Below are 11,920 nucleotides of genomic sequence, written 5' to 3' on the forward strand. Positions count from 1 at the left end.
TTGCAAATTGTGTCAATTTTACTGTTCTGAACTTTTACAAATTCCTTTGGAAATAAACATTTATTAAAAAGAGACGATGTTTTTGTGAAAAACCTTTGTTTTGAACTGTGCACCACATGTTCTGACTTTCATTAGAATATTGTTTATCACAGGGTCTGACAGAGGTGAGCTGGTCAGTGCAAATAACAGCACGCTCATTACTCTTTTCTTCAATACAATATGAACGTCCTCCATTCATCACTTTGTGGAAATCTAACTTGCCCCCATATCCCACCTTCCCAAGCATATCCTGTGTGCAGATTCAATAAAAATTAGTTGTGCACTAATTAATTGCACAAATAATCTGGTAATTAATTGCAGCACAGTAGAAAAAAGAATCATTTTTGAGCCGTAACGTGTTTTGTATTTTCCGAAAAGACAGTTCCAGATATGAATCCATTGCCCATATTTTAAGCCAATATCAGAACACGTTTGCTAAAATGGTGCTCTCTCAAACAACTGAAGAACGCAGACAACAGTTAATGCCGAACTAAATTTAAAACGGTCTAATTTTTACCCAAACCGTGTGCACAAACCTCTGCAGGGATCTAAATGTCGACCCAGAGTCAGCGCTTCTGCTGTTTGCTACATCAGTTTTTGTGGTTTTCAGGCTTCAAGAAGCATCATTATGCCAACAATATAAACATTGTTTTAGGTGTATTTGAGTTAGCCAAAAACTTGACTGAATTTTCATATACAAGCTGTTTTCCAACGTCCAACGTCCTCTATTTGCCTGCAAACAACAGATTTCAGGGATCAGCGCGGCGAATGCCTTTCACACCGCTTTGTCTCAACTCAAAAAAGCCACACAAGTAAAAGATAATAGTAATAATTTTTTAAAATGAGGGGGCGGAGTCTGTGAATTTATTTTATTAGTGTCATAGCCCCTTTAGGAGTTCAGAGTTCAAGAGTTCGTGTTTTCATTGTAATGCCTCCAGATTTGATATAGAAACACTCGATTTTAACTACAATTATTTTACACCTCAGACTTACATTTAAAGACGGTGACTCTACTGTGAGTCAAATTAAAGTACTAACACCAACACATTTAACACTTTTGCTGTGCAGCAGTGGCTCACAGTTAACTTTGAGAGCCCAGCTTTAAAGGCTGCAGTGAGAAAAATGAAATGTGAGTCCAGCTGTTGTTGGCGCCGTTTCACCGCGTCTTTGAGTCGTTTGTCCTGTCAGACACAAACACAGCAGACTGAGGCAGCACGAGTTCATATTTCCCAGCTTTAATCAGGTCATTGAAGGGCTCATAACCTTTCGGCATCCCGACCGTCACGCGCCCATGTTTACAGAAGGGTTATGCGAGTGCGTGAGGCTGCCGTAGGTGTCTGCAGAGCTGCCTGTTTCAAACTGGAAGTTTGTTTCCGGTTGTCACGTGTTTTTGTTTATTTTTGTTAATAAACATTTAGTGACCAACAACTAAACAAACAAATAGATAAACCTGAACACATCACTGGATTATCACACCTGTTTACGTAAATAACACAATGACCTTAATGGGGACGTGTTTGTTCGTCTGCAGGACGATGCAGAACCACAAACAACCTGTGTGACGGTGCCTCGCAGGAACCACCGAGCACTCGCTGACGTCTGCACATCAGAGCGGTGTCCGGCTGAGGCTCCTGCAGGAGAGCACGTCACCTCTGACGTTGATGACATCATCATTACTGGAAGCATGGAGTGGTGGAAGAAACAGGAAGCAGAATAATTAGAAGACAAAGTACACTGGACGTCATACAGGTTTGAAATAATCGGGGTTTCTAACGCCTATGGTTCACTCTTTTACTTCCTGTCTGAACCATCGTGCCGCGATTGGTTAAAGACGCAAATGAAGGACGGCAGCTGATGATGCGTTGGTTTCGGCGCTGTAAGTGGAAATACGCTTCAGGGCCGCGGGCCGTAGATTTCCCAGCACAGGGACCAACGAGCTTCAGCGCACGCTCTGCCCCACGCCTCCACAGTTTGAAGCTTCATCACGATTACTGTGAAATTCTAGCTTCATACATCAAATACGTCACAAAACCCTTTGCTGTCAGTCCTGCTGCAGGTGAGGGTCACTGAGACCGTTACCATGGTTACTGACGCAGTTTTACCTGTTTTCTGGACACACCGAGTTAAAAAAAAAAAAGGCCTATTAGAAGAAAAAAGTAATCAGATTACATCACACTGAGACTGCTCATGTAATCATCAGTAAGAAACTGGTCACGTGGTCCCTGCGAACGGGACGCGAAGCTTAAGTGTTTTGGTTCAAAGGCGATCCGTACACGGGTCCTGACAAGCCACGCCCACCGCACGTTTCTGTTTCGCGTACATTTCTCAGCTGAAAGCTGCGAGTCACAGACAAGCCGATCGTTTGTTAGCAGCTAACAGCTAACGGAGCAGATGGAGGAGTTTCTGACGAGCTGTCAGCGGGCCGTGAAGGTAACACACACACACACACACACACGGGTTAGCCTCTTAGCTCGCGCTGCTGCAGAATGACTGGCACTGTTTACATCATGTGACAAGGTCCGAGCACTAATCGATAGTTTGCACAAGTCTGTGGAGCTGCACACGTCAACGACCGGAAACGCAGCTGTGGGTGTGAGTGAGGCTGTCAGCCGTGAGGTCAGGTGAGACACACCTGAAGTCAGGATCACCACTGCTATAGTTCTTCTGGTGTCCAGCAGAGGCAGCAGTAAGGAGGGGCACGTTTCTATAACTTTCCTGTTCTCCTCCAAATTGAATGCAGTTTTATTAAAACAGAACCAAATCATCCCATACACTGATGTACTGTAAGGTAAAGACGTTACAAAGAAAATGGAGAAAACCCCAACAATCATGTGACCCTCTATGAGCAAGCGCTTTGATGACAGTGGGAAGGAAAAACGCCCTTTTAACAGGAAGAAACCTCCAGCGGACCCAGGCTCAGGGAGTGGCGGGGCCATTTCAACACATTACTGCAGTTTAACAGTAAATGTTTTTACTACAGTAGAAACAAGAAGCCTCTCGATGTTAATGCCAGCATTAACCCAAGCACAGATGACCTGCTGTCTCTGAGCAGATGTTACAAGACTGTGGACGTTAAATAAGTCTGTGTTTAGATTCATTAGTCTCAGGTGGCTTCAAATGATTTTTGGTGGTTTCAGGTTGTACCAGATGCTTCCAGTTGATTCTGGTGGTGCTGGGTTGTGTCGGGTGGTGCCGGGTTTTATCAGGTGGTGCTGGGTTGTATCGGTATGTTAGGAGCTCTGTTCTTTGTTCCCCAGTTGAGCTCGGACCAGGTCGGCCCAGGGTTCCATGTTGTCCTGGGAAATGAAGCTTGCGACATTGACTCTATGGTATCTGCCCTGGCCTATGCCTACTTCCTGTCTAAGGTAAGCCACAGTCCAATTAGCTGCCAGTACAGGTAATGAACTTGGTTGCCTGAAGTCTCTCTCTCCCTGTCAGACTGCACCCGGCGAGATGCTCGTTCTGCCGCTGCTGAACATCCGTCAGTCAGAGCTGCGGCTGCGCTCGGACAGCGTCTTCCTGCTGCGCCAAGCCGCCCTGTCTCTGGACCTCCTCATCTTCAGGGACCAGCTGGACCTGCGAGCGCTGCAGCGAGCCAGCCGCCTGCGGCTCACGTTGGTCGACCACAACGTGCTGCCCAGGTAACACCTCGCAGGTGATCTTGCACACCTGAGTGGTGATCACATCTGTCTTATCATCCTGTCTCTGCTACAGTTCAGACAGCGACCTAGAGGAGGCGGTTGCAGAGGTGATCGACCACCACCAGCTAGAGAGGGAACCCTCCCCCACCTGTCCTGTTACCGTGGAAACAGTGGGATCCTGTGCTACCTTGGTGACAGAGCGCATCATTCAAAAAGCTCCAGAGATCCTGGACCTGCAGCTCGCTCACCTGCTTTATGGTACACACCTGCCAGACACACCTGGTGTTACTGAGAGTTCACAGGTTATTGAATACATGAATGGCTTATTTGAAGAGTGTCAGTCAGGTTTCAGAGCTCATCACAGCACAGAAACAGCTTTAGTGAAGGTTACAAATGATCTTCTTATGGCCTCTGACAGTGGACTCATCTCTGTGCTTGTCCTGCTAGACCTCAGTGCAGCGTTCGATACTGTCGACCATAATATCCTATTAGAGCGATTAGAACATGCTGTAGGTATTACAGGTACTGTGCTGCAGTGGTTTGTATCATATCTATCTAATAGACTCCAATGTGTACATGTAAATGGAGAGTCCTCTTCACACACTAAGGTCAGTTATGGTGTTCCACAGGGTTCAGTGCTAGGACCAATTCTGCTTACATTATACATGCTTCCCTTAGGCAGCATCATTAGAAGACATAGCATAAATTTTCACTGCTATGCAGATGACACGCAGCTCTATCTATCCATGAAGCCAGGTAACACACACCAATTAGTTAAACTGCAGGAATGTCTTAAAGACATAAAGACCTGGATGGCCGCTAACTTTCTGCTTCTTAACGGTGCAATAGACTCACAATACTTGAAATGTGCAATTCCCTTGTATTCTTATTCCTATTTATTGTATTTATCCATTTTGTATACTCTGTATTTATATATGTGTATATATGGTATATTTCTGCTCATATTCTGTAACTTCTGTCGGTGCTGTGCTTTTGGAAACCGAATTTCCCGGAGGAACCCACCCGAGGGATTAATAAAGTTTTATCTAATCTAATCTAATCTTAATTCAGATCAAACTGAGGTTATTGTACTCGGCCCTGAAAATCTTAGAAATATGGTATCTAAGCAGATTCTTACTCTGGATGGCATTACCTTGGCCTCCAGTAATGCTGTGAGGAAACTTGGAGTCATTTTTGACCAGGACATGTCCTTCAACGCACATATTAAACAAATATGTAAGACTGCTTTCTTCCATTTGTGCAACATCTCTAAAGTTAGAAATATCCTGTCTCAGAGTGACCTTAATGACCTTGTAGTACCATATCATTCTGTTAGAGCACTTGGCTCTCACACTGCAGGCCTACTTGTTGTTCCTAGAGTATTTAAAAGTAGAATGGGAGGGAGAACCTCCTTCTGCCGGAGGTTTCTTCCTTTTAAAAGGGAGTTTTTCCTTCCCACTGTCGCCAAAGTACTTGCTCATAGGGGGTCATATGATTGTTGGGTTTTCTCTTTATGTATTATTGTAGGGTCTACCTGTATAAATAAAACTGAACTGAATGAACCTCGTGTGTCTGAAGTGTGGGTTGTCTGTCTTGGTCTGCAGCTGCCATTGTGGTGGACTGCGTGGACATGTCACCTGCTGCAGGTAAAGTCACTCCCAAAGACAGTCAGTACGCTGCAGTGCTGGAGAACCGATTCCCTGCTCTACCACCGAGAGGCGCTCTCTTCCAGGAGCTGCACAAAGCCAAGTTGGATGTCTCAGGTCTGTTTCTGAGAACTCAGTCATAACTGAGAACACACCTGCACAGGTAGAACAAAGTCTGGACTCACCTGTGTTTGTTACTCCTCAGGTGTGGATACACCGCAGATTTGTACTGTTTCCTTCATAGTTTTTATTACAGTATTCAATGGAGTATTGTTTTAGTATTGCAGTTTTACCGTATTTAGTGTGATATTTTTTTAATTGGACTATTTGACGCTGTACTTTGTCCACAGGTCTGAACACAGAGGAGATGTTGTTGAAGGACATGAAAGCCGTTTCAGGAAGTTTGAATCTCTCAGTTTCTGTTCTCTACATCTCACTGCAGGTCAGTACGGCACACTGTAATACAGTCATACTAATAAGCTGCAGTGACACCAGTCTGCCACCAGGTGGCACCAGAGCCACAGTACACCTGAGGAGACGGGCTGCTGAGTTTTTTTTGTTTTTGTTTTTTGTTTTTGTTTTTTAACCTTTATTGAAAGAAATTTTCATATACAAAACAAGTCAAGGAAACAGACCAGAATTGTAACAATTTACATTATAAAGATGGTGAAGCAAGTCATTATAGCTTTACAGGGAGAAAATAAAAGTTTCTAGGGTAAAGTGATAAGGAACATAGACCTTTTGACACAAGCAGAAAAATTACAATAGCAAGTATTTTGTGATTTTACAGTATAGTACAGCAGTTTTTTTGTTTTTTTTTTATTCATATTTGAAATAAGCTTAAGTGACTTAAAATATTGACAAAAGTAATTCAAGAAGACGGTAAACACAGGAGAGGCATTCTTCCACTTACATAAATGAATAAAAAACTTACATAGCACTATTACAAAACTGACAACATCTGAGATTTCAGAATCCAGATTGTCCATAAAGTAAAGAACATCCTCAGATGTGAAGGAAGGTATATTGGAAATTCTGAGTGAAACCCAACAGTGTATTTCAAACCAAAAAGCATCAACATACTGACGAGGGAAAAATAGATGCTCTAATGTTTCTGGATCGGAAGAACAGAAAGCACAAGAGTCGGCCTCAAAATTAAACCTTTTATACAGGAATTCTCCAACTGGATAGATGCTGAAGTGTTTCTTTCATTTTAGGCGCAAGTGGGTATTTTAAGTAAAAAGAAAATGACTTTTCTGTCAACATGCTATCAAGGTCATGTCTGACATTGACATTATAGTTGCAGAATACTATTTGCTTACAGGTATTAGAGATGAACTTATTATTAAATTGTTTGTCCTTTATTGAGGTATTACCTATCGTCAGTGAAGGTAAGCATGTTCTTATTAGTGAATACTTTAAAGTATTTACGATAAGATTTAACAACGGTGTGGGTATCGCTTTACAAACCTTATTATAATTATTAAATGAAACGTCTAATTTATATTTAACAATAAATTCTTCGTAAGATAGCAAGTTTCCGTTTTTATCAAGCAGATCAACAACAAAACACACACCTCTATCATACCAGTCTGATTTAATTAAGGACTTCTTATTGATGACTATGACCCTGTTATTCCACAACACAGAATTGTGGGTGAAAATTAGTTTCCCAAAATCCAAAGCTTGCTTATAGAAACTAGACAACTTAAGAGGAATCTTAGATATTTCATAATCCCATCTGAGCAAAAAATCTAACCCCCGAGCTTATTAAAGAGTTTGTTTGGAATATGGTACCACATAGATTGAGGAGGAAATGCAGTCTTTTAACCATCTGAGCCTGAACGCAGCAATAATGGATTCAAAGTCTAAAGCTTTCAAGCCCCCATTTTCATAGTCTTTAACTAATTGTGATTTGCGTATATAATGTGTTTTATTCTTCCAGATAAAGCTGAATATAATAGAATTGGACAGTTTAATCATTTTAGGAGACGTAAAAATTGAATAACAGGAGTATATGAGTCTTGAAAGTCCTACTTTAGACAGTAAGATACGACCTAATATGGATAAATCACGTGTTAACCAATGATTAAATATTTTTTTAACTACATTTAATCTGGGAGTTATGTTATTATTCTCTCCATCATTAATATTCTTACTGATTATTAAACCAAGGTCCTTTACCTCCTCTTTTACTGGAATATTGTTAATAGTACTTTGATTACAGCTGTGCACAGATAAGATTTCACATTTTTTAAGGTTTAGCGTTAAGACGGATGCTTTGAGAATGAAAGGACTTTATTAATTGCAGTAGAGACCATATTTACATTCCTTAGAAATAAGGCAGTGTCATCAGCAAATTGACTAATTTTAAATTCTTTATCAAGAATGTTTATGCCTTCCAGATCTGAACAGAGTTTGATATAAACGGCATTTCTGCTGCAACAATAAACAATAACGGGCTGATAGGGCATCCCTGCCGAATGCCACGATTAATTTTAAAACTATTAGAAAACCCTTGATTGAGTGCAATACTACTTGTTATATCTCTGTACAACATTTTCACTACACTAACAAACCCACAGCCTCCAGAGCTTTAAATAAAACATTATGCTGCAAAGAATCAAAAGCTTTAAAGAAATCAAGAAATAAAATGAGGCTATCATGAGGAATTAAATGATTGTAATCCAACATATCTAATACTAAACGGGTATGATGATGGATATGACGTCCTTTTATAAAGGCGGACTGTGTCGCATCTATTATTTGAGTTATTCCTGTTTTTAGTCTGTTGGCAGAGACATGAGCTAACAATTTGTAATCACGGCAAAGAAGTGTGATACATCTCCAGTTATCTAAAAGGACAGAGTCCTTGTTTGATTTAGGAAGTAAAGAAATTATTCTTCGTTTCATAGTTGGAGATAACATCTGATCATTTATACATTCATTAAATACCTCTAGTAATAAATCTTTAATGTCACTCCAGAAATACCTGTAAAATTCAATTGTGATTCCGTCAGGACCTGGTGATTTACCACTCGCCATTTGGGAAACAGCAGCATCCAATTCAGCTAAAGAAATTTCAGACTCATTGAGATTTTTAAAGTTTGCGTCAATTTGAGGAATTTTTTCATGGATAGAGCTAAAAAAAAAGGAATTGGTTTCTGAGCTGGAATAATTTGTAGTGTAGAGGGCTGAATAGAACTCTGTAATATAGTTGTTTATAGTCTGTTGGTCCTCAGTCAGGGTATTATTAATTTGTAACTTCATTATAGTTTTTTTTGTTTGTCTAGTTTTCTCCAGATTAAAGAAACAAGTAGAATTCTTGTCCCCCTCCTCAATCCATGTAGCCCTTGAACGAATGAAGGCACCTTTTGCTTTGTCTATAAAAAGTTCATCTACTGCAGCTGGTTTAGTTCTGTAGAGTTTTCCTCTGTCAGATGTGATAAATTGCACAATGAACTTATTTTCGCGGTAATTTCAGCCTGTTTCTGTCTCCTTTTATTAGCCATTAATTTTCCTTCTTTACTGCCAATTTTTCTGACATTAAACTTCAACCATTCCCATTTACTAGTAGAAGAAAAATCCTCCATTGCTTTTACCTCTCCTATTAAGGATTTAATTTTTATACAGAAAGATGAGCTTCTTAAGAGGTTACTGTTAAACTTCCAGTGATCTATTATCCGGGGAGATTGAAAGTGTTATGCACAATGGTCAGTAAGAGGGGAGTGAAGAAGCCTACAGTTGGATGATAGAGGGAAAAGACTACCAGTTATTAAGCAATAATCTAGCCTTGAGCGTTGAGAGCGCTCAGAATTACTCCAGGTGTAATGCAGTTTTTCTGGGTTTAACTTACGCCAGATATCGATTAGGTTGAGCGTGCAGGAGAAACATACTATTATTTGGTTAAAATGAGAAGAGTCATATTTAGTTGGAAATCGATCCTGTTTTTCATCTGGTACCATATTAAAGTCACCTGCAACATGAACAATTGAATAAATGATCTTCCTTTCTTCTATCATTTTTTCCAAATCAGAAATTAATTTCCGATTTTTGGCTCTATTGTTGAACCCATAAACATTTACTAAAATGTACTTAGTATCATCCAACTCTATGTTAACCATTAACCAATGACCTTCCTTATCACCTTTATGATCAATAACTCCTCCATTAAAACGATGTAGAAAAATAGCCACTCCTGCTGAATGAGAGGTACCATGAGATAAATAAATATCACCGCTTCCCCACTGCTTTCTCTAAAATATATGATCATCTTTACTACTGTGTGTCTCTTGAAATAAAAAACAACTGGTGTTAGGCTGTTCCTTACAAAAAAGAAAAACTTTACGCTTTATGTTATTTCTTAAACCTCGAACGTTTAAAGAAAATATTGAAAGAACCATTGAATATAGTTTGAGAGTGCTTTAATAACTAGAGTAATGCAATGGAACATTTTACCTCCTATGAACTAATAAACCCAGTCAGATTTAAGGACCATTGAGCAAGTTACCGGCTTAAATTTAGTTGAACAGTTACACCTTCTTATCTAGGTCATTATAAAGTTCTTTCATTCTTTGATTTGACGACCATCGATGACAGCATATCCTTCCTTTAGGAAAGCTTTGAGCCCTCTGCTCCTTGCCTCCTCCACCCTTGGCCACAGACGTTTTCGGGCTTCTTTCTCTTCCTTACAAAAGTCCTCTCTAAACCGAATCTTCATCTCCTTGCAGAACTTCGCCTCCTTGGACATCTTCCACACTAGGTCTCGAACAGTTCTCATGGCAAACTGTATGACGATCAGCCTGGGTTTGTCACCCACTCGTCCCTTCTGCCCCAGCCGATGCACTGTATCCACTGTGTTGTACAGCTGCTCGGCGTTCGCAGGAATTATCTTGGTCAGAATTCTGATTATTTCTTCTCTTGTGTTTTCCCCTCCTTTTCGGGAACCCCAGTTGGCAGCAAAGACCATCTCCGTTTGTATCTAGCATGCTCCAGACACATTTCACGAAGAGCCTCGTTCTCTTTTTTTCAGCGTCGCCATCTGCGTTTTAAAACGTTTCACATCTTCCACCACAGATTTAACAGCTTCCATATTAGCATCCACGGATGTCCTTTAATTTTCTTACAGCGTCGGTGTTTTCTTGCAGCTGGAATTCATAACTCTTTAAATGTTCACTTTGGGTGTCGAATTTGCATACCAGTTTTTGGATAGCGTTGAGGAGAACTGTGTTTGAAACTTCGTTTTGCGTCTGCGATTCGTTAGCCTTCATTTTTTTAGGATTTGGACTTTTAACCGGTGTGTGGTCACGATCAGCTTGCGGTTTGTCTTGTGATAAGTCGTGCTGCTATTCCATCCATTCAATATCTTCTTCGTCGCACGCCTGCCGAAGAGCCGCTAGGTGGTAGCCATGATCTTTGTTAATGTTAGCCATTTCGCCGCTTCGGAGAAGGTGGCCGAGAATGACTGAGAGAAACACAGGGAGGAAGTTTTTGAGTTTTAGGGATGAAGTATAACTAGTCTGCTTCTAATTCCAGTTTACTTGATTGCGGTCAAGACATAAAGGAGGTTATTTTCAAGAAAAGCCTCGGAGCCCACTCAAGTTGAACCGCTCACTCCGCCATCTTCCCAGAATCCCTACTTACAAGCAATGGCTGCTGAGTTTTGTGTGTGTGTTTGTGTGTGTCAGGAGTTCCTACAGAGGGAGGACTTGGAGGCGGAGCTTTCAGGTTTCTGTCAGAAGTATGGATATGATTTGCTGCTGCTGATGACAATCTTCTTCACTGAGAGCAAAGAGCCAATCAGAGAACTTGCTGTGTTCAGCCACAGCACCACCTGCAGGGAACAGGTACGCTCTCCTCCTCCTTCCTTAGTCTGCTGTTACTTCTGCCTGACGGCTCAGGTGTCCTCCCTCCTCAGGTGAGCCAGTACCTGGAACAAGCCCAAAGCCCCGCCCTCAACCTCAGTCCACTCAGCAGCCCCCACTCTCACATCTCAGCCTATCACCAAGGTAATACTCCTGTAATCAGACACATGTTGCAGGTGTGCACAGGTTATGGTTGATGTTCTGCTGCCTCCTTAGCTATGCTCTGTAGTGTGTATCTTTGGGGGGGGCGAGCAGAGGCATGGCCTCGGGACTGATGGTGACTTCATCACCCTATGTCTCCAGGAAACTCACTGGCGTCTCGAAAGAAGCTCCTCCCCATCGTGAAAGACTTCCTGACGATGTGGGATGGGTACGGTTGCTCGAGAGATGGGGAGGACGAGCCGTCTCAGGTCCCGCCCACCCCGATGAACAGCCTGGTGGAGGGCTCCCCTCTGGACAACGGTCCGCCTCGCATCACCTCCCAGGCCCTGGAGGAGAAGTTCAGCCAGATGGTCAACAGGACTGACCTCTGACCTCTGACCTGTCGGAGGAAGACGGCGATGAAGCACCGAGATGAGGACGTTTTATGTTTTTAGCAGGTGTTGTTGAACACAAGCATGAATCCGTGTTCCTGTTTCACTAATAAAATCCAAAATGATCAAAAGAGTCACTGAATCCGAGTCTAGAAAACCGCCGACAGCAGGCATGAAGGTCCGCCCTCGCTGCACGC

General features: G+C 41.8%; 1 protein-coding gene across 1 annotated transcript; it reads left to right on the top strand.

Moving 5' to 3' along the window:
• The first annotated feature begins 1,881 nt into the window (after window positions 1-1,881).
• On the top strand, window positions 1,882-11,857 carry prune (prune exopolyphosphatase). Its single transcript, XM_005462379.4, has 9 exons — window positions 1,882-2,469; window positions 3,297-3,404; window positions 3,478-3,680; window positions 3,754-3,938; window positions 5,285-5,443; window positions 5,677-5,768; window positions 11,014-11,172; window positions 11,244-11,334; window positions 11,494-11,857. The coding sequence occupies exons 1-9, from the start codon at window positions 2,431-2,433 to the stop codon at window positions 11,721-11,723; spliced, it is 1,266 nt and encodes a 421-aa protein (XP_005462436.1). The 5' UTR covers window positions 1,882-2,430; the 3' UTR covers window positions 11,724-11,857.
• Window positions 11,858-11,920: the final 63 nt, after the last annotated feature.

The sequence above is a fragment of the Oreochromis niloticus genome, linkage group LG11 (genome assembly GCF_001858045.2).
Source record: "Oreochromis niloticus isolate F11D_XX linkage group LG11, O_niloticus_UMD_NMBU, whole genome shotgun sequence".
NCBI classification, from domain to species: domain Eukaryota; kingdom Metazoa; phylum Chordata; class Actinopteri; order Cichliformes; family Cichlidae; genus Oreochromis; species Oreochromis niloticus.

Bases quoted from the DNA above. Each gene is read 5' to 3' on its own strand.
- prune (XM_005462379.4), top strand. From the start codon at position 2,431: ATGGAGGAGTTTCTGACGAGCTGTCAGCGGGCCGTGAAG. The intron at 2,470-3,296 runs GTAACACACACA...TTTGTTCCCCAG, and splicing joins GCTGTCAGCGGGCCGTGAAG to TTGAGCTCGGACCAGGTCGG. The intron at 11,335-11,493 runs GTAATACTCCTG...CTATGTCTCCAG, and splicing joins CATCTCAGCCTATCACCAAG to GAAACTCACTGGCGTCTCGA.